Source organism: Falco biarmicus, chromosome 8 (assembly GCF_023638135.1).
Source record: "Falco biarmicus isolate bFalBia1 chromosome 8, bFalBia1.pri, whole genome shotgun sequence".
Lineage (NCBI taxonomy): Eukaryota > Metazoa > Chordata > Aves > Falconiformes > Falconidae > Falco > Falco biarmicus.
The window spans coordinates 57,484,672-57,506,522 of NC_079295.1; the positions used below are offsets into that span (position 1 = coordinate 57,484,672).

The 21,851-nt window shown below is 44.2% G+C and overlaps 1 protein-coding gene across 1 annotated transcript in view; it reads right to left on the reverse strand.

Annotated features, from left to right (window-relative positions):
- ITK (IL2 inducible T cell kinase) overlaps positions 1 to 21,851 on the reverse strand; it is a 33,643-nt gene that overhangs the window by 2,651 nt on the left and 9,141 nt on the right. The window contains exons 2-16 of the mRNA XM_056349835.1: positions 17,255 to 17,359; positions 14,188 to 14,269; positions 12,565 to 12,693; positions 11,864 to 11,904; positions 10,892 to 11,043; positions 10,362 to 10,427; positions 10,119 to 10,173; positions 7,771 to 7,850; positions 6,985 to 7,121; positions 6,137 to 6,211; positions 5,265 to 5,436; positions 4,330 to 4,546; positions 3,520 to 3,584; positions 3,312 to 3,430; positions 497 to 654 (exon numbers count right to left, since the gene is read on the reverse strand). Coding sequence (XP_056205810.1) covers positions 497 to 654; positions 3,312 to 3,430; positions 3,520 to 3,584; positions 4,330 to 4,546; positions 5,265 to 5,436; positions 6,137 to 6,211; positions 6,985 to 7,121; positions 7,771 to 7,850; positions 10,119 to 10,173; positions 10,362 to 10,427; positions 10,892 to 11,043; positions 11,864 to 11,904; positions 12,565 to 12,693; positions 14,188 to 14,269; positions 17,255 to 17,359 — 1,653 coding nt within the window. The remainder of the gene's footprint in view (positions 1 to 496; positions 655 to 3,311; positions 3,431 to 3,519; positions 3,585 to 4,329; positions 4,547 to 5,264; positions 5,437 to 6,136; positions 6,212 to 6,984; positions 7,122 to 7,770; positions 7,851 to 10,118; positions 10,174 to 10,361; positions 10,428 to 10,891; positions 11,044 to 11,863; positions 11,905 to 12,564; positions 12,694 to 14,187; positions 14,270 to 17,254; positions 17,360 to 21,851) is intronic.

Genomic DNA, 21,851 nt, shown 5'->3' on the forward strand with positions numbered 1-21,851 from the left:
CAGCTTGAGAGGAATGGCAAGGTTAAGAAGGAAAAACTTGTGAAGAAACTGATTCTCCACAAAAATACAATCTATTGTTGTAGAGAAAGTGCCAACAGAAGAATGAGCTTCCTTCTCGGCAAGGTTTCTTTTCTGCTAGCAGTGAATTTTGCCTAGTGGATGCCAAGTACCTTGTGATGGATTGGCTGTCATTTCTACCATCACTGTTCAAACTCAGCCCCGCAGATCCGCAGCTTTGTCAGGAAGCAAACTGTTGAATTAACCTAGTTAGGTGCTTTACATAGACTTCTCAGTCAACTCACTATAGAAACAGCAGCTTAAATAAAAGGCAAAGAGCCTAAGGTTTGCTTGCTAGTGCAGATGAAAGCTGCAGAGTGCTTCACCCCCAGGATTTTATGTTGTGTTGGCATGTGAAGTGTATACCTCCCTCTCCTCCTAGAAGCCAAGGGAACTGGGAAGTCTTTGGGAACTGGGGCTCTCCCATTACAATACTAACCATCTTCCAGCAGTGGCTCATGACCTCATAAATCGCCTTGGAGGCCAGCCTGGGTTTGTAGAGCCGAAATCCTGCATTGATTTCTTCCACCACTTCTGCATTGGTGCGATTCTCATAGGGGATTTTACCTTCACTGAAGACCTCCCACATCAGCACTCCTAAAGCAAACAAATCAGGAAAATTACAAAGAAGCGAACAAATCCTTGGCAGGCCCACGACCACCTTCCACCTGCTCTTCTCTGCAGCTCAACACTGATGTCTGTTACTTGGAAAAGCATTTTTACTCGGATTCTCAGTCCACATCTGAAAAACCAGGCCCTAACACAGCTGTACAGTTGGAGGATGCCAGCTAGGATCTCTGCTGGGCACTGGGCTGTGTGGGAGTACCAGTCTGGTCACTGCAAGTTTGACCTCTCTGCATCTCGCTTCATGATAGCCTGGCATGACATGGATGTCTTTCCCCGTGAGTCAGAGGAAGCCTAAGCGTGTTACGTGTCAGAAAGCAGAGCAGTGTCATATGTCTTCTCACAAATTGTGAGGAAGAGAGAACGCTTGTGCACGTACTCCATCCAGATGTGTAATCTGGGAAGGAACCTGCTTTTTGTCACTGATTCAGTGTATCTATTTTTAATTCCAGTTAGTCACATACAAAAGACATGCCACTGATGTTCCTGCCTGCAGTGTGTCCTACACCAGAATCTGCTTGTATTTTAGTGAGACTCAGGAGCAAGAAAGCAACATGAACTGCTCCGTTCCTGTTAGTCAGCTTAGCCTCAGTACTGGGAACTCCTTGCCTGTAAAACATCCCAGGTGGTGTATTTACTGGGGTGAATTCACATGCAATGACAGTGGAATTTCAAAGGATTGCAGCGCCTTTTTCCTCTTTTCCTGAACAGGCAAATGTTTTCCTACGGTTACTCTTCAGAAGCAGAAATTGTGCTTCCCTAGCATGGTGGAAGAGAGACAGGCAAAGACAAACAGCCTGTGGAATACATTACGGTTGGCTACTGGACCAGAGAGGCTCTGCAAATGGAGTGAATACAAGGCATCTGTGTTATTATTAGGTTTAATTCTTTGGTCACCTAATGTGACTGACTTGGTATGTGTTCACATTGTATTAGAACAGGGAGACAGACAGAGAAGGCTGATCTGAAATATGAGTTGTGTAACTCCACAGTCAACTTGGCTAAATAACGTCTGCTTTCCAGCTTTGAATTCTTCACATAGGAAGACGCATAGATACTGCAGCTCCTCACCAATGGTATCGGCTCTACTGAGGAATAAGCAAAGCAGGTGTACTCCCCCAGCCTGCGGATTCCTGCTCTGGGAATTTCTCACACTCATTTTGTTCTCCTGGGCACAGCAGGATTTCAGGCCTGGTGGAAGAGATGAATGGGCTGCAGAGAAGCGGAGCAGAAAGCTTCTCACAGTCATGGGACCATGACATGACAGAGGAATCCTCTTATGCAAACCCCACTGGATGGGGAGATAACAAGTCTGACAGATGTACAACACTGCTGTCTGCACATTTCACAAAGGACTGACCAATGCAAACAAATCTCACTGGCATTTTACTCAGCCCTGAAACTGGAGCGAGACAATTTCCCCAGGCTTGGCATGACTGTAAATCAAACCGAGCACCCTTTTGGAAGCATCTGGCTCTCAGTGTACAGGCCAGTTTCTGATTTGTGAAGCAGAAGAACATCCTTACCAAAGGAGCATCTCTGCCCGTGTCACCGCCACTTTGCTGTGAGCTGTCACAGAGCTCCACTGGCACACGTTGTCCTCTGTAATTACGTAGTGAGTGCTGACAGCCTCCCCCACATGCCAGGGGACACGGAAGGAGGAATGGTGCTCTCTGAAGCATCTCCGGGTTGGGTTTGTGAAGGCAGTTGCGTGGGTCTGAGCACCCAGCTCCCACTGTGCTGCTGGTATATAAACCGCCACAGGAACGCACAACTTCAGCCACAGCAGAAGGCAGTAAAGGGTGAGCGAAGCACAGAACTCACAGGCACGGACTAGCAAAGGTTATAATCCTGCATTATTTACTGCTAGGCCCGGAGCTGAGTGGCACCCCATTGACTGTGTGCTGTGCACAGCACACTGCACCGATTCATTCTGCAGCACCGCAATTTGCATGCTAGCTGGAGATGGGCCAGATACATCAGCGTGCCAGATCAACAGGGCAGCGGATAGCCTTTGTTATCTCCAGCGCCGATGACTTTGGGGGAAAAAATATACAATGTCTTTTCTTATCTATGGAGGTCCAGAAGAGAGACCAAAGAACAGATGCAAGTCATAAAACAATGCATTGGGGAGCAGGAAACGAGGTGAGAAAATGTGAGCAGTGAAATAATATTTTCAGAACGGCATAAAGCAAATGGAATCAGCAGAGCAAACTTGGAAAGGCAGAGAGTTTGGTGCTTCCACCAGTGCCCAGGACTGACGTGCAGAGAGATGGAGTGCCTAAATGTCTTTCCTTTCCTTTCCTTGTATAATCTTGTCAGTGACTCTCCAACCTTTACTTGGACACGCATGCTATGTCAGCGTGAAGTAGAGTTCATTATTTGGTATTATAGAGCATTGCACAGGTATAATACATTAAATGGGCAGTATTTGCAGTGTTACAAAGTATCTAGGTAGTTTACTATTCTTTCTTTCACTTAAATGATTCAGGCTTGCTTTTCTAAGCCATTATTCAGGCAAAACATCCTTGGAGCCCAGAGGATGTTGTGTTAGGAGGATTTACTTGAGCCCCCAGGTTTTCTGACCTGGCGTTTGTTGATTTTTTTCCATTCTGACAAGAGTTTCTTACCAAATGACCAAACGTCAGATTTGGTGCTATAGTTGCAGTAGGAGAAAACCTCTGGAGCAGACCACTTGACTGGAAACTTGGTACCTGTGGAGCTGGTATACTGATCATCAAGGACAATCCTGGAAAAAGAAAAGAAGGGAGCGTGCTGAGTAACCCCACCATCCCATGACAGCCCCACAAAGAGCATGTGCAGCCCCGTCAGCGTTACCTTGACATCCCAAAGTCGGACACTTTGACCACGTGGGATTCTCCCACCAGACAGTTCCGAGCGGCCTGCAAGAAAGGAAGGTGCAAAGGTCAGAGCTGAAAGACTATCACAGCCACTGAGCTGCTTTTATCCTGGCAGAGCAGATAGTGCTTAAAAAAACAGAGCATCAAAGTGACATCGTACCGTACAGAGAGGGAGAAAACCTGAGGTTCTTATGCTTTCTGTACATTTTACAGCCAGCATGTTTCTGTCACCACAAAAGCTGTTCAACCATCAGTCTGACTTGCAGGTTCTTGTTGCCCAGAAAAAGCAGAGAAAGACCCTAAAATATCCACAGCTACTCACAGTCCTTGCTCCCCTAACAAAACAGCAGCAGTGACTGATGCAGCTTGATGGAACACCATGTAATTAAAAGTATCTTATCGGCAATGCATATTTACGTGTATGTTAGAACAGGTCTTTTAGGCATCTTTGCTGATTTTAGAGATGAAGAGTGGTCAGTACCCAGGAACTGTGGGAGCTGAGGCTCTCGGGGAGCAAAAGAGTCCACTCACAAAAAGAGACAAACTTTATGTCCTCATTTCTTCTCTCCCAAACACAATTAAGGGAAATAGATTAACCAGTGCTCCAGGGGATATTTTTTTTTTCCTTCTTCCTAAAGTATTGATGGTGCCTCTGCAATACAGGCAGAAACTGGATCCCCTGTCAACAGATAGGCAGGAGGAGTGTGAAAGCTGAAGTTAACGAAGGGAAAAAGCACAGGGAAAAGCTCAGCTGGAGCAGAGAAAAGTCTATGTGGGACCAATGTACCAGGTCTCTGTGGATGACAGAGTTTTGTTCCAGATAAGCCATTCCTTCACACACATCTTGGCACATCCCCAGCAGGGTTTCCTTTGAAAAACTACCCCGCTGGCTCCTGAGGTAGTCGGACAAGCAGCCGTTCTCCATGAACTCAAACACCAGGCTTATGGGAGCGTTCTCAAAGCACACGCCATAAAGTTGGACTAGCTTGGGATGAGACAGCTTCCTGTAGGATAGGGAGAGAAGGAGGAAAAGAGGCTGAAATAGGCTCAGTGCCTTCTATCCTTACAGCAGGTGTGTTATATACGGCCGCCTATGTCACTCTGCTGCACCCCTCTCTCTGCACAGGCCAGCTATGAAAGCAGAAAGAAGAAAACGTGTAGACCAAGTCTAACATCAACTAGCAGTAAGAATCATCCCATTTTGACGGTAATGGTCACCAAAAAACTTTCCTGCATGGGAAATCATCCAATCAAACAAAAATAAAATCAATTTCTCTCTATTTTGAAGGGAGGGAAATGTAAAAAATACAAACAAAGTAAAAAATCCCAAAGAGAAGTATTTTCAGTTGTGGAAAGAAAAAAAAAATTGCAGGTAAGGTTTTCCAATAAAATTTCCCTCAAGTTTTAAGAGATTTCTCCATCTAATTATTTTTGACAAAAGACAACCTTGCTCTCCAAAACACACCATCAATTAACCCTGCCTTCCAGAACAGCAGAGATCTGGAAGACCACAGACTTAGAAGCCCAGTAATTCACCTACACTTTGAATTGCCTTCCTTTGTAACCACCAGAGCTCACCAGTCTCTTTCTATACTATTTAGATACATAGTAGATAATCCAGGTTTAAATTCCCCAATCATATTCCTGAACATGATCACAACACCCTGGCTCAGTCGTATGAATACTACAGGGACTGATTTTCTTGGTGAAGCTACTACTTACATCAAGACTTTAGCTTCCTCGATGAAATCCTCTTCAGACATTGCTCCTTCACGAATGGTCTTTATGGCTACTTTTGTCTTCTCCAGCAGGTAGCCAAGGTAGACCACCCCAAACTGACCGCTGCCAATTTCCTGTACACAGGTGAGTTCGGAGGGGTTAATGACCAATTTTCCTGTTGATTGTAAGGGAGAAAGGGTAAGGCTCTAGCAGTAAAATGTCAAACAAAAAGCTTTTGTGGGTTAAACGCTGGGACAGGACTCAAAGTGAGACTTTCTGGCTCCCCTTCAAATTGTCTGTCTGACCTTTGGCAGCTCCTTTGCCTAATCTGTGCTGCAGGTCATGTTCAGCAGTAGGGACAAAAACATCCCTTTTTTTCTCCATTTGTCTTGCCTATCCAGTTCTTCAAGGAGGATTGTTTCTACCTCGCATATGTGCACTACCGAGCACCACATGGTTTTGAGTTTCTTTGATGTCTCCAAGAGTTATAATAAAGATGATACCAGCAAAATCCTTTAGACGACAATACGCAAATGAAGGCATCTTTCAGGAGGGACTCAACTTTCATCAAGTTTTGCTATGCTCTTACTCCCATCACCTTTGTTCAGCATTCATTTTAGTATTTAATGTTGACTTCATTGAGACCCTGGGGTTCTCATCACCTCCCTCAAGGCACCACAGGATCAGTTCATTCAGTTACCAGTGGTAATGACAAAGATATTAATCTAGTGAATAGTGCAGTGTAAAGATCTGAAGAAGGCTATTTGTTATGGTGATAGCCACATGAATATTCATCAGTATCCACAGGGATATTCAGGATCACCCAGCTAACCAGTGAGGAGTGTGATTCCCATATAGTCATGAGAGTGCCATACCATAGCTCAGCCCGGCAGTGATCGGGGCCTTTTTTCTCCAAGAAGAGACCGCATACCTCAAACGGGTGACAAGACCTGGACAACAAAGGACAAGGTGAGTTCTAGTTATTGTCACAGTCATGGGGAGTGTGGCTGTCATTGCCCCAGGAGGCAGGCTGGGTGCTGGAAACAGATGTATTGTACTGAGTTCTCAGCTCCACTTGAGGGCAGCTGAACCTCTACCCAGACTGAGATTTCCTGCCTGCCAGAAGGAAGCAAATTCTGAGCAGTTTCAGCTTATTTTCCATTTGTACTCTGCCAGCAAATGTGAGCTATGAGTCTGTTAACTCTGATGAAATTCCAAATGGCACCTTTTATTTGTATTTAGGGTCATTGTGAAGTCCAGGGTTTCCCTTGGTACTCCTGGACTATAGGGATGGGAGTCTTTGGTCACTGCCACGTCTGGCTATGGATCTTGGCTATGTTCCTAACTTTGTGTCAAATCAAGGCACAGGGATATATCACCTCTTGGGAAGAAGGCCCTGCAGCGTAATTCAAACAGGCAGCTTGGTCTGGCAGTGGTGACATACCCCCATGGGCTCCCAGGAATGAAAGGGCTCTCTATAGTATGTCATTGCCATCTGTGCTGGTCATAGTTAGCTTTGGAAGGATGAGCAGAATGAAGATGTAATGCTGGAAGGTGGCCGTTTTCCTGCCGTCCAAGTGCCAGGATAAGTGGAAGAAAAGGTGATGCCATTTAACATTTCATTAGAAGGACAGAGGCCTTGGGAACTTTCCTTCATTTAAAACAGTCACCTGGCTGCATGGTAAAAGAGCAGCTTCCCTGGGCAGCATCAGCCTTCACTCACCTCCCGCATTGTGCTGGTGGTAGTTGATGAGTTCGGGGATGCAGTCAAACACGTGCTTTTCTGCCAAGTAATAGCGCTTGGGAAAGTCAGTTGTCTCATTGATGTGATAATGCTTTATAACGGGGTTGTTATCCGTGCTGAAAAAGAGGCGGTTTTCTTTGAGGAAAAGCAGGTTGCAGCAAAAAGACAGGAATCTGGGGTATAAATGGAGGAGGAGCAAGCAAGCAAAGGGGAAAATCTTCCCTACACAGAACAAATGGGGGAGGAGCAAGGGGTGAGCAGCAGTTGCTAAGGAAAGGTGTGTGTGTACATGTATGTTCTTCCTCTCACTCATAGATGGTCTCATCTCTAGAAAGGCTGAGGTTTCCCTCTAAGTGTAGGCTGAGTGCTAAGTTTCTCTGCCTCTTCGTTCTGAAACAAAACTTTCTGCCCCATCACTGAAACCCTTTCACTTATATCACCCATCTATCATGAATCCAGCCCAAAGTTCACGTTGATCCTACTGACACTTCAGCTGGGAAGACCATTGCATCAAAACGACAACCCCGGTGATGCCTAAGTCACTAGTCATAGGCACATCTTTCGATGCAGGGGGAAGCGGAGCCTTCGGTTCACTTTGCGAATGGCAGCTAACTCTTCTGCCTTTTTTGGAAGTGTTTTCCTCTATCATTTTCATGAGCCTTCTGCTCCCTCTTCATCATGCCAAAACAACTACGGTGATTACGCTCTCACAGAAGCCATTTCATTGATGTAATTGATACGAAAAGCTGCTGAGCTCAGCTGTACCTTAATGCTTTGGTGAAAACAGAGACTGTGTACATGCCAGGCTGCCTCGAATCTCTCACCATGAAGGCACCTTCCCTGCCCTGTAAGGGGAGCAAAGGAGAGAAAACTGGTTAGAAGTATAATGGAAAAAAATTAATGAAGTGGGCTGGGGGCAAAGCTCTGCTCCTTTCAACTCTGTCTGCTCAGTCACGAGGATGCGCTAAACATGCAGGGAAAAACCAGAGCCACCAGCCAGCTGGCAAAGCTTGGGCTGTTCCATGCACAGCTCTGATGGCTGCCCAGTGCCTGCAGGTACACCCAGCTGGTCTCTCTTGGGTGCTATGTATTTTTAGCTCAGTTTCCTGAGGAAATGAGACTTATGCGCTTGTTCTGAGTACGTGTGGGTGTGGGTACACGAGCATGTGCCTTTCTGTCCCTCCAAGCCTTTCCTCTAGAAAATTTCGAACCCATTGATTGCCTTCAACCGTATCTGACACAACACCGGTGATATTAATTTCATGCAAGTTTAACGAAATGTGCGGCTAAGTAGAAAGTTAAACCCGTTTGAGTGCCCTCCATTGAGAGAGCAGCTACAGAATGAGAGTACAATCTATTCAACACTATACACAACAACCATATGGAAGTGTATGAAAGATAATTTACCAAGGTATCACAAATGGGAAAAGCTTGGACAAGAACTTGCCCTTTCATAAGTGCCCCAGCCATCCAGCATCTAAACCTAAATGTGTAGGAAAGCAGGCTTCCTCCACTCTGGCACTCACAGAACAATTTTCCTTTCTAATTTTTCACTGTAATTGTTTTCTACGCATCTGAATGCTAAAATGTATCATAGGTCATGATCCTGCAGATACTAATGGATCAGAAGGCAGAAGAGAAGATTTAACATCACAGTTTGGATGTAATGTACTGTGCTGACTTATACATTACTAATAAACAATACATTTTTCTTCTGTTTGCAGATAAAGATGCTTTTCATCTGGCATCCCAAATGCCAGATTATTTCATTTCCTCCTTTGCTTTACATGGTAGATTTTCTCCATTTTGTATGTCCTCTATCCACCCACCAACACTTGATGCAAACCCGATCCACCAAGCACACCCTGCCTTGGTTTCCTTCCCACCTCCTCAGCAGACTGGTTCAGTTCCAGGTGAGCACAGGCTGAGACCACCACTGCATCCTCTGCTGAGGAACTGCCGACTTCCAGTGTGCAGCTCTGCCCAGATGGCATCAGGCCACCGAGCTATACACTTTCCTGGGTTGTCTCTTCAACGCCTGTCTGCTCAGCACCTACCATATCTGCACTATCAGTATCTAGCACAGGGGAGCTCTAAAAATGGTCTCCAGGTACAGAAGCACCTGTATAATGCGCTGTGAGGGCTTTACAACTCCCCTCTAGCAGCGTGGACTTGCTTGCACAGGTAGGCAAGTATCAGAGACAGCATCCTGACTGAGCCACTTTGAGCTCCGTCCTTGCCCTTCCATCTCACTTGACAGCAAGCCTGGCCGAAGATCACTCATGAGCTTGGCCACATCTCCAGGAGGAACCGTGTGAACCAAAATTCTCTGCAGCCACACGGGTGTAGTTGCCACAGAGAAGTTGCGTTGGTAGGACCAAGAGGAAAAATGCAATAACTAAACCATGTGTGGCCACATCCTGTAGGAGTTTATAGGAACTAAAATAATTTTTCAAACCACACACAAAAGCTTTTATTTCTATAAAATACTATAATTCCAAGAAAGAACACTTTATTCAGGTCTCCTGCTAGTGTAAGGCCTGGTTTAAAAACTACGGTTGTATTTGTGTGGAAAATATGAACAACAAGTTTATTCTTTTTATTTTCACTGCAGTCTTCACTGGAAAACTCTGGCTCAACTGAAAAATTAAAGATGCGTGCTCACATGCACACACACATACAAAACTAAAAAAAACCCCCAAACCCATACTTTTGGCTTTCACCCAAAATGTTTGAGCAGGAGATTGGTTAGATTTTCAGAGAACTACTGGCATCCGCAGGCCTCCTGCAGAGACAGAAAAGATGAGCTAAAATCGTGGTTTTCGGTCGACACAGGGTTCTGAAACAGGGTTTTCATTAGCCCCAGTTCCTGGCTGTGTTTGACCAAAGAAGGATGGCACAGCCCCCTGCCCACGCTCAGCTGCTGCGGAGGTAAGGGGGGGTTGCTAGTGGTCCTTTCTTTTGCATCGCACACCAAGAACAGCCAAGGACAGCCTCACAGCGGGAACCCCGGGTTCAGCTCTCTTCTACACAAAGCAGCCCTCGCCGCCTTCTCCTCATTTGCATTAATTAATAATTAATTATGATTGCCCATCGACCCCGCACTAGTTTACCTCATCCTTGAGGAGTGTTTCTGCTTTGCTTCTGCTGATGTTCTTATTGTACCATCTGAAAACATCAAAAGAGTCCAAGTCAGCATTTCTAGGCTAGTAAAATTTGTGCTGAAAAGCTTCCGAATCGAGTGACCCCAGCGCTAGCGGCAGCATGTTATGTGGGATAGGGACATTTGAGGCTTTTAGCTTCTAAAACAAACACAGGGCAATTAAGGGTACAAGAAAAACATAGGCAGAACTTACTCATATATTTGCAGATTCTCGGGTGATTTTTCCACCAGGTAGCTACTTGGCACATAGCCTTCATGCCTGTGAAAATGCGACACAGCATGAGTGCACTAGACAGACAGGATTTTCTCTGCATCTGTGGGAGTCAGCCCTGAAAGATTTGCCTGCTCTTTGCATGCTAGAAATGCTGGTTGTTATGTATTTAGTAGGGTTACTGGAGAAGGAAACAACCGATTGCACCTCGAAGCTTGGAGAGTTTCACAATTTTCACAATTTTTTCCCCGCGTGTGTATGACAGCAAATATCAGCCTAAGCTAAGGACTGTTTATTTTTTCTAAATACACTTTCAGATCCTTTTCTTCATCTGCCTGAATACAAGCAACACCAAAAGGAAGAAAGCTACTGTGAATAACCTTCCATCACTTTTTTCCTGTATATCAGAGGATGCTTAACAAAAGTTGTGCAAGAGGCCAGCATATATGTTCATGGAAGAACAAACTGGATTTAGAAAGGATTTGTAAATTGGCTGTTGGAGAGAGACTTACCCATTCTTATCTTGAATTAGCCACCAATGTTCCTCAGAGCTGTCAATCACATAATATTCCTCGTTATATTGTAACGTCAGCTCCTGTGGATTCTGGGCTTCATAGTCATATATGGCTATGACTAAGGCTTCCTTTGGGTCTAGCAACAATTTCTGCACAAATTAGGCAAAAGACTCATCATATTCATGTTCACGTTCACATTCGCATTCACATTCACAAAAAACAATGGCATGCTCTCTAAAATGGTATTTCCCTGGTAGCAGCGGTGTTCTCTGGGTTCAAAAGCCTCAAAGCTAGGGAAGCACGTCAGAGCATCTAGTGGGGTATGGTGGCAACATGAGAATTTTTAGCACTTTCAGACAATTTCATACAAAAATTTCAGTTGCACAGAAAACAGTTATCTACTCCTTCTTAGGGCAGGATTACCTCTGTCTGATCTGTTCTTCACAGATGCTTCCTAAAGTCCTCTTAAAAGCCTCCAGTGATAAAATCTCCATGGCTGCCTGAGAGGCACTTGCCTCCGGTAAGGCACCCAGCCCTAACAGCCACCCTGCTTCTCCCTTCTTATTAAATAAGCCAATGACATTTTATTCCATCCACAAGTGGTTTGGGGAAAATCACTTCCCTGTTCCTCTTCACAGCAGTATTTCTCATATCACTCCTACTTCCCCACTTACCCTTTCTATAGATTAAAAAAAATGTAGTTGAAGCTTCACTCACCATTGGAAAGCTATTTGTGAAACCAAGCTCCCTGTGCAGGACTGAACCTAACTCTAATGGGGTACTGCTAGTTTATAGCTTATAATAAATTATGGAAAATTTAAGAGAAAAACCCAGGGAATGTTATCAGAGGTGATATTCTACATGACTGCACCACGGTGAACCTCAATGAGGATCTATTCACCACCCACTGCTCGTTAAACACAGAGGACAGGGCACTAAGGCTGGCTTAGCGTGCCCCACGGCACTCACCCAGTTATCTTCAGGAGTGGGAGGAAGAGGCTTCTTCGAGGCTAAAATGAGATCAAGAAAAATAATTTCAAGTAGATCTGGACAAAACCAGGGGAGAAACTATCCAGGTAATGAACTGATAAAAGTGATACAAACGCAGTGAACAGCAAACCTTGGTCTGTTAGAGCAAGGCGTGCCAAGAGCCTGCACCTACGCAGCGACTCCACCACGCAGCATGGGTTTGAAATGGGTACAGATTACTTCAGGAATCACCCCGATACAAGGTAAAAGTGTCTCGGGTGAAGAATGATTGACTAACATGCTTTTGCAGGAGGCAAAGTAAAGATTATGCTTGGCCATTGAAACCACAGAGGAAATACAATTAGGAAAAAATAGGACACACAGGGTTGAATGCATATATCTTAATAAAGCTGTTATTATGGCTTATTGACTGACCGCAGCTGATCAAGTTCTTAGTTCTCCATCTCATTCCAAAGACACCTCTAAACATCACACAGAGGAAGATGTTAATTCAAAACAAAGAATGCCATATGCAATAAAAGATAAGCCAGAATATCCCAAGAAGACAGCAGCATATCTCCTGACAGAAATGGAAAAGCAACACAATATTCTTTGACGTTCTGTACATGACAGATTCAATCTTTTACTTCTGTGAGGAATAAATATTTTAAAGATTAGGATGGTCTTAACAAATCCCATACCATTTTTGGTGGGGTCATACTCCACACAGCCAGCTGCCATCTTCTCTGTCTGAGCACAGCATCTCCACTTGCCATCTATCCAAAAGTCTGGGTGGCACTTTGAAACCAAATTGTTGTTGCTTCTGATTTCTGGAAAATATTAGGGGAAGAAAAAGAAGGGGGAAAACAAATTTATTTGCATTCACATCAGCTCTGAAAGTTGTCTGGAACTGAATGGAAATAATCTGCACTTTAAAGAAGCTTCTTAATCTTGTCAAACCAAGCTTTGGTGAATATTATCAGCCTCCTCCATTAATGTTTTCCTTTCTCCTGAAAGGAGTGAATGCCACCATCGATGTGGAGATCGATGTGGAGGAATAGCCTTCCTGCTGGTGATGGAGCCCCTACCTCTACTGTGGGAGAAGAGAATCCTGCCAAGGTGACCTTCTCTTTAAACTGATAAACACCAAAACCACAGAAGAAAGGTCTCAAAAAAAGAAATAAAACCTGGCAGGCCATATACTCTCCATAAATAAATAAATAAATAAATAAATGAATGAATGAATGAATGAATGAATGAATAAATAAATAAATAAATAAATAAATAAATAAATAAATAAATAAATATGTGTAGGACATGGACACGTGCTGTTTTGGCTTGGTGTTCAGAAGGAGCTGTACAAGCTGGCATTCACCAGCGCTAAATATTTTTTGCACATGTAAATCCCAGTCTTGAATGTCTGCACGAGTGATTAAAGGTCCTTGTCTCTGAAGCTCAGACTCTATCTGTGATAATTATTTTCCTAAAAAGAATAAAAATTGTCTGCTGGCCTGTTTCAAAATTTTCAAATTTTGTTTTCAAAACTATTCAAATTGTCCAAGACAGGGGACAGTCTGAAAATGTTGAATGAGAAAAGGTGATAAAGGAGAAGCTGGGAGCAGGTGCACTCCAGAAGTTTAATAACTGGTTGCAAGAGTAAGTGCATGAACTTGATCATATCTCCACCAGGCACAACATTTTCGGAGTGAAAAATACAGTAGCTTGTGTTATAAACCAGGAAGTTATGACAGAATTTTCATGTAACTAAGTAACACCTTCCTTAGTCAAGCATTATGCTTTGTTTCTGCCTGCGGTGGTTAGTTATTGTGCCTTCACTTCAGAACCATTGCTGCGAACCACAGCACAATTCAGGTTGTGAACAGGAAATGAAAGCTACCCACAAAAATGTTTCTTAATAATCATGAGTCTCTAAGGTTGTTATGTAAAGAAAAAAAAATCTATTAATAAGGACTGGAAAACCTTCTATGCAGAAAAGACTGATTTCTTTAAAAAAAATTAGCCACAGAAAAATCCTCATCTCTTCCTGAATAAGAAACCTCAAATTACAGTAACATATTAACAGTTTATCCTAGAAAGAGGCAAATAAAGTATTCCATGTCCAAATTTTCCACTGCTGCTGAAAACACACCCACCAAATTTACAAGCATTTTGATTTTATAACCTCATTCCCCCTTAGCACTTTGCATATGCTCCGATATAGGACATTGACCCCTCTTGCAGGTTTTCTCTGCATTATAGTTTGTGAGAACGCTGGTCTGGGATAAGTAACTTCAACAATTAGGTGGGCATAGGGGTTTTATTACCTTCCTTCAGCGTAAAGACCCATCTCTGCCGGCTCTCACGGTTGGGTGCAAACACGTAGAGTATGTAGTTATCGTGGACGATCTGCAGAGGAGGGTAAAGAAGGGATCCAGCCATTAGAAGCAATCCCAGATATGCTGGGCACAACGGAGTCACTGAAGGAAAGAGGCGGCAGCCCTCACACCAACAATTACATCAAAACAATGACGTGGGGAAGCGGAGTAACAGAAGCATCACTTAACCTCATTGCCTTTTGGTTATTTAAAATGGAGCAGAAATCCTGATCAAGAAAGGATTCCAGTCAAGCAGTGTTTTAGATCAATTTTATGGTGTTTAGAAATACCTGTGAAATCAATGGAGACGTAGCAGTTTTGGTCTGCAGAGGATTCAGCCCATTACTTGCTGCCTACAGTTTGTCCTTCTAAAGCATCTCTGGGGAAATGGCATCTGTTTCTCAGCAGTTTCTTGTAAGATACCTTCACTTCAGATCTAAGAGCCAAATTTAACTTTTCTCATGTAAGTATAAATCTCAAGCAACTCCCTGGAGATTATTTGGATTACTAGTATTCTTCAAAGTTTTTAATAGCTTTCAGTAGGATTATAAAGGGGAAATAAGAAACTGGAGCAGATGAACAATGAGCAATCAAGATGCTGTTTTCATCAGCTTGGCTCTAAGGATGACCAAATGAAGGAAGAGAAATACAGAACATTTCTGAAGTTTCAGACTAGAGAGTAAAATCATCATGAGAACTGAAATGACTCAGAAATCGAAGCGCATGAGTACATTTGGGCCTAAAATGTGATGTAACATATAATCTGTATTTCTTTTCCAATATTTATCTCAACAATTTACTTCCAAATGGGACCTGGTCTCTTTGATGTGCAGATGCTTTGAAAAACTTTGACCGCTGGCTTTAGACAGAGGTTTCTATAGGAGAGCAGCTGGTTTTTACAGTTTCTCCAGGGGTGCAGATGAGGCAACGTTGATTATTGTTTAAAGAACAGGAAACATTTGCTATCTCTTGGCCTGAAGCCCTTGCAGGCACACGCAGACAGCCGTGTGACTCAGTTGCTTTGCATGCTATGGAGAGATAAATTATAACCTCTTTTACAGAAAATAGAAATAGGGGAGGAATGATTCCCGCTTATTTAAAGCCACTCTTACTGGTATTATTGTTATGTGTCTATAATGTTTGGACAAACTGAGGCAGATTTTGAAATATGCATTAAGCAGATCTCCAAAAGACACAGCCATGAGCCTGCACAACTGCACAAAATCACTCATTTCATGCCTCTCTGCAAAGGGCTCACTTGCCAGATAAGCCACACAAAAACAAAGAGCCACTGGTGGTTCCCCAGATTTAAGCTGGGTGCAGCCAAGATATTTCAACCCCACCCCCCACCCCCAGACAATGTAATTTTACAAAATACCACAAAACTGACTGTGGGATAAAATTCAAATGTGCTACAAGCAGGATCAATTACCCCCAGCTCAGCGGAGCACTGTCCATCATGACTGTCCACTGTTACCATCCCACCAGTACTGGCCACTACCTTCACTTTATTTTGCTATTGCTACAAGCATTGGAGATATGGAGATATCTGAAAATTCTGACAGGAGCCAAACAGATCTGAGCATTTGTTCCTTCTCTAGCTCATATTTACTCACGTTAAGAGCAGTTGAGATTCCCCTGTCCAGCTTCCCCCCAGCCAGGCAGCTCCTACCCAGCCCCAGTTAAGAGCTTTCCTGTTGGGCTGCTCATCGAGAGCCCTTGGCAATGTACGACAGCATCTGCTGCTGCTCCCAGATGCCCATAAACACGGCTGCAACGCTCTGATCATCTGGTTTCTCAAGTGCTCATCACGCACCGACACAGCAACAGTTCGTAATATTCCAGGACAATTTTTATGATCCTGGCTGGGGACCACCCCAAGCTGGAGGGAGCATTTCCTGACCCAACCTAGTTTGGGAAATTATTTCCTCTCCCTTCGTATATCTCTGCAAGGCAACACGTTCCAGGGCTCAGACTGCAGCATGGTGGATATGTGCTTTTACTGTTCCAATGAAGATTTAGAGAAAAATCTACAAGCTACTTCATGATTTATCAGAATGACAGTACCAAGCCAAGCCTGGTACTGGTTTTGAGATAACAAGAATGGGAGGGTGGGAAGAAAAAGAAAGAAATCTTGCTTTATGGTTGTCTTTTTTCTTTTTATGAAGTCATCTATCTTTTTAAACAATTTTGTGTATGTGGTCACAATCATTAATGTTTATCTGCAAATCTGAGCCCAGATAATTCATAATTAAAGCCATCTGTGAACAGAGATGGCCCTGTATTTGCTGAAGTCCATACACCATAATTAGTAGGAGAAATACTGTCAGCAATATGATAAAATTCTGATAAATGGCAGCATAGAGAATAACATAATAAACGGGAAATTTGTGTTGCAATAACTGAGCAAATATTCTGTGGCATTTATGTTTACATGCCAATGTAAATGTGTCCCATATGTATCAGTAATTAACACTAGACAATGTGTTCCTCGTCCTAGAGCTAGCACTGTCCGCCTCTTGGTGGTTAAGCAATCTCATCCCTAGAAGCCCCCCCCTCCCCTGGCCTGCAGCGGGGCCCCTGGTGCATCACACTCACCAGCTCCTGGTGCAAGGGCCGCTGGACGGGCTCAGTTTCAGCACCACGCAGAAAATTGTGTACATTTGTAAAAAGGTAAATTGGCTAAAACCCTGGGTGGATTCCCCCAGCGAAAGACGGGCATTCCCTGAACCATGAGTTAGTGGGACAGCTGAATATTCTGTTAAACAAGGGATGGGATTAGAAGATCTAATGATCCTTTCCAATTTAAAACCAATGAGTGGAAGAGTTTATGGATCTTGTAGTAACACTCAGTCTCTGACTCCCCAGTTCATTGCAAACCTGGCTCTCTTTTTTCTTCCTTTGTTGTTATTCGCCTTGATGTTGTGTACAATGATGACCACACTGTGAGGGAGAATTTTATTGAAATGGGAAATTAAGTGATATCTCTATCAGTATGGGCTGCAGACAGACTCACCTGGAAAGGATATTTATACTGACAGGGAATGATGATGTCACTTTTCACGATTTCCACACATTTAATCCTGGAAAGTTCCACAGAACCCTTCAAAGTCCTTTTTTTCTAAAAGAGAAAAGCACTTGGTTAATGCTAATGACTGTGGATTAAGTGAATAATTAGACAAGACTGTTGTGTCCAAGGGAGATTTAATTTGAATGGAGTAGAAGCAAATTAACTGATAATGTGAGACATTTAAAATGATAAAGAATCATTCTCATATCTGGCACTGCTATATGGGTTGCACAAACACACACATATATGCACGTACATATATTTCAACTCAGCACATGGATTCTTAGCGAACCAGTCAAAACCTCTGGTTGAAATTCAGGTTTTACTTTTTTCTTCCATGTTCTTTTATGAATAATAGAATGTTCTTTTAACCAAAAAGAACTCTTTTCATCAAACGTTCAATTTACTAACACCCCAGTTTCACACTGAAAAGCTATAAAAGAATAAATATTTTATTCAATTACTGAGAATTTCAGAACTATCCATTTTATCTAAAATGTAACTTTTTTACTGCGTCTATTTTCCAAGAAACAAAACACTTCTCTGTTTTTGTTCTGTCTGGGGTTTTAGCTAAGAAAAAAATAACAGGAAATTTTGAAATAAATAATACCTTCAAAAATATCCTGACCAGTTTTTGGTTTCTGGCAGCCTCTTCTGTGTTATTATTCATCATATACCAGATACCTAGATGTCCTTGTTTTGGCTTTTCTCCTCAGTAGCTGGTACAATGCTGTGTTTTGAATTTAGCATGAAAATAATATTGATAACACACTGATCTTTTTAGTTGTTGCTGGGTAATGTTTATACTAAGTCAAGGACTTTTCAATTTCTTCTTTTCTTTCTGCCAGCCAGAGGGATGGAGTGGCACAGGAGACTGGGAGGGGACACAGCCAGGACAGGTGACCCGAACTGGCCCAAGGGATATTCCACACCAGAGAACATGATGCTGAGTATAGGAACTGGGGGTCTGGCTGGGCATCGCTCAGCAGGTAGTGCCCCACTGTGTTGTGCATCACTTGGCTTTTTTCACTTTTGGATTTTATACCTCTTCTCCCTCCGATTACAATGATTATTATTGATTATCATAATGTAATATTTTAATTATTAAATTCTTCTTATCTCAACTGATGAGTTCTACCTTTTTCCCAAAACTCTTCCCCATCCCTTTGGGAGGCAGGGGGAGTGAGCAAGCAGCTGCGTGGTACTCAGTTGATGGCTGGGGTTAAACCACGCCACTAGATAACAGTACGGGCAGTTAGGAAAGGGTAAGAAAAGAACAGATATTCAAGCATCCTAGCTACCTCGGCATACTCGATTTCCCCCTGAATCTTTGCCCCATAGCTCCTTGGCAAGTGGCACTGAGCTTCTGCAGGAGCAGGATGAGAGGGATGCGGGCACGTGGTGGATGGGAGCTGAGCTGAGGCTTGGTATCTGGTGCAGGCTTCGGAGAGATTCACTACAAATGCATTTGCTCTTCGGAGGCAAACTGGTTTCCTGTTTTGATTCATTTTCAGTAGGAATTAAACACTAGCTGTCTCCCAGCCCAGCTTTGTGACAAGGTGGCGGAAATGGGTGAGATTTAAGAACTCCAAAAACACTGCAAAAGCTTCTGTTTTTCAAACACAGGCAACTGTCAAGGGGAGAGAGCGTGAACTTTGGTGACCGAGCTGTACTTGCCACAGGTTATCAGAGATACAGTAAGACTTCAGCAACACTCGCCCTCCCTTGGACCCCCAGCGCAACCCTTTGAGTCCTTCACCCTCCAGATCCTCTTGCCCCTTGCTCCCTATGTCACCATGACCCTGCAGCTCTGCCCTGCTGGCAGTGGTTGTCCCCACTGCTGTGCCAACTCTCCCTGCTGCTCCCTTGCTCCTTTCATTACTAAATATAGCCTAAAACAGGGAAGCAGCTGATGCCACTGGAGATGGGGTGAAGTTTGCCACAGTGTACTGTCAAGCAGCCCCAAAACTGAGAGACCCCAGGGCTCCTCAGACCTCATTCTTGCACAAACGGGCTGGGTATTTTGCCTTTGTATACTTGGACTTGAGGACAAAGAGGGAAATGACTACTGTGTGGTCTCACATTGCTTTTGCTGGACTTTGCTGTTGTATTGGGTTTTTGTATTTGCATTTGCTTGCAGTTTAACCAGTGCCTCTGGGTTTGCTCCCAGGAATGTCTCCTGTCGACAACATCTCCTATGTAGCTCTATGGGGTGGAGTGGGATTTTTCATATCAGTAAACCCAAGGCCATAAAGCACCCTGAAATGTAAATACCAATTAACTATCAAGAGTATTCCCAAGCGTTAAAAGCCTTACTGCACCCTATTTTCACCATCTATTTTCTTTCATTCCTGTCAATTCACTTCTTCTTCCAGCTTTGTCTCTTCTCCACAACATCCTCTATCATTTGTTCTGCCCCTGGGACTTCTACCCTTTTGATGAGACGTAAAGCCATTTATTTCCTATAAAACCCTTCAATTTTGCTAGAATTGAACCCTCCTTCATCTTACTCCTTTGAAGTCCCAGGGCTTAACCACATGTACTTCTCCTCTGAGGCTTTAGGAAGCGATGCTGTGCCAGTCACGCTATGCTTTTTCACTGCAGACTAGTTTTAGTTGATACCTTTCTGGATTCTACTGAAAGACAGGGTCCAGCCTCCCCAAGGAGCTTTCTGCAGTCACCTTTCAGCTCTCATCACCTACTGTGCTCTTTTTAATCACACAATTTGGCAACGGAACCTCCTCATAATCTCATGTTGCAGTGCAATGTCAGGGTGCATCTCACAGCCATTGCAGTGCCGCAGATCCTCAGCAGATGGGACTTGGTTGATAGAAAACAATTACAGTCCTCTAGCAGCACAAACAACTGGAATTACCACTCACAAACCCGGCATTACCCAGAAACTGGGCTGGAAACTAAACATATCCCTGCTTTTGTGATGCTTGACTGCACTTTAATCCAACAAAAGCAACTGGGCCATTTGGAAGGGAGTGGAGAGGAAAAGCCTCTTAAAAATGGTCTCCAAAAAACCTCGGAGACTTGTTCCTAAAAGGGCGAGACAAAACTTGCTGACAGATCTTCATTTGTTTTCAGTCTGCCTGGAGTATAATTAAGTAGATGTTTTAGCTGGTCGGTCAGAAAAAACAGCAGTGGTCTTACTGTGAAATGTGTGTAGAAAGATAACCGAGGCACACCGCCGCCTCACGAGAAGTACAGTGTGCTGCAGATTGTCTGTCCTGCTCGATTCCTTTTGGTCCGTTACTTGCAATATGGCAATTCTGGGAAGGAGAGCTAACAGCTCTGAACGCCTTCATCTTTGGTATTTCACATCCTCTTGCCAGACAGCTCCAGCAGCTCTTTCACTGATTAATCCTTTAGTTTGTATCTACTGCATAAACTCGATGACCCCAGTGGTCCCTATTTGCCTTAGATACTAGGACAGCTGGCTATGGGACAATTGACATAGCCCTGCTCTGCAACACAAGAAGGTATCTCCCTGTGCTTGCTTGGGGAACGAGCCACCTGGCATCTGTCGGGTGCTAAGACTCACCACCAACACTGCTACTCAGCCACACCGTGACAGCTTGGCCACCCACCAAAACGAATCACTATTGCCCAGCGCACGGTCTGTACCAGGGGAAGGAGCGGGGATGTGGAGCCCACGGCCAGAGAGCAGCGAGCTGGCAGCGGCCGCTGCAGGTGACACAGACCTGCGCCGTCAGCACGCTTCCCGACCACGACTCTGTACCCTCCGGCTTCACGAATGTCGTAAGATCTTGCAAGATACGGGGCTGTGCAGTCTGAGAAATGTGCCACTTTCTGGCTAACACTTTGCTGTTGCTATTTGCGAAGCCCATTCATCAAATGCGCTGCAGCAAACGTTTAGGCTGAAGCTCCCTTGGTGGATGCTTAAAGGTTTTGCTGAACCCCACTGTATTTACCAAAGGGCCCCAGCAAAAAAACAGCCACCAGTGCTGGAAGCGGAGGGAAGGGAGGGAGGCCAAAAGCCAGGGAGAGGTAAGGCAGGGGTGGGCAGAGCATTATCTCAAGGAGCATGGGAGGAGAGAGCAGGCAGCATTTTCTGGCAGGCAGAAAGGCAACATGCCACGTCTCATAAAGCAGCTTTGTCCAGAAGTTGTGTAAGAACTTGTACCTTGTTTCTTTTGTGCTGGTGAGGGGAAAACCAAGCAATTAAGACTCACGTGGTTCCAAACTCCTCGGTAGCGATCACCACCAAGGGCTCTCCAGGCTGCAGCCGGGCTTGCTTTGCCCCTTGTCACTGGGTGTTTGCATCCTTTGCGATGCTGGCTACTCCTCCCAGCCCAGCTAGGCGCCTCGCAGCAGGTTGGAGTATGGTCCCCTCTGTATCCCTGCTGTGTGCCCCCTTGGATATGGGGTCCTTCCTCCTGCCATGAGATCTGCCCATGAGCCCGTGTTTGCCCGCTGCACCTCAGTTGCAGCTGGACGTTTTCCCTGACCTGAATTTATAGCTGTGGTGGAGTAAGGTAGGAAATTCCAGTCCTCTCTGAGCTCACTGACAAAA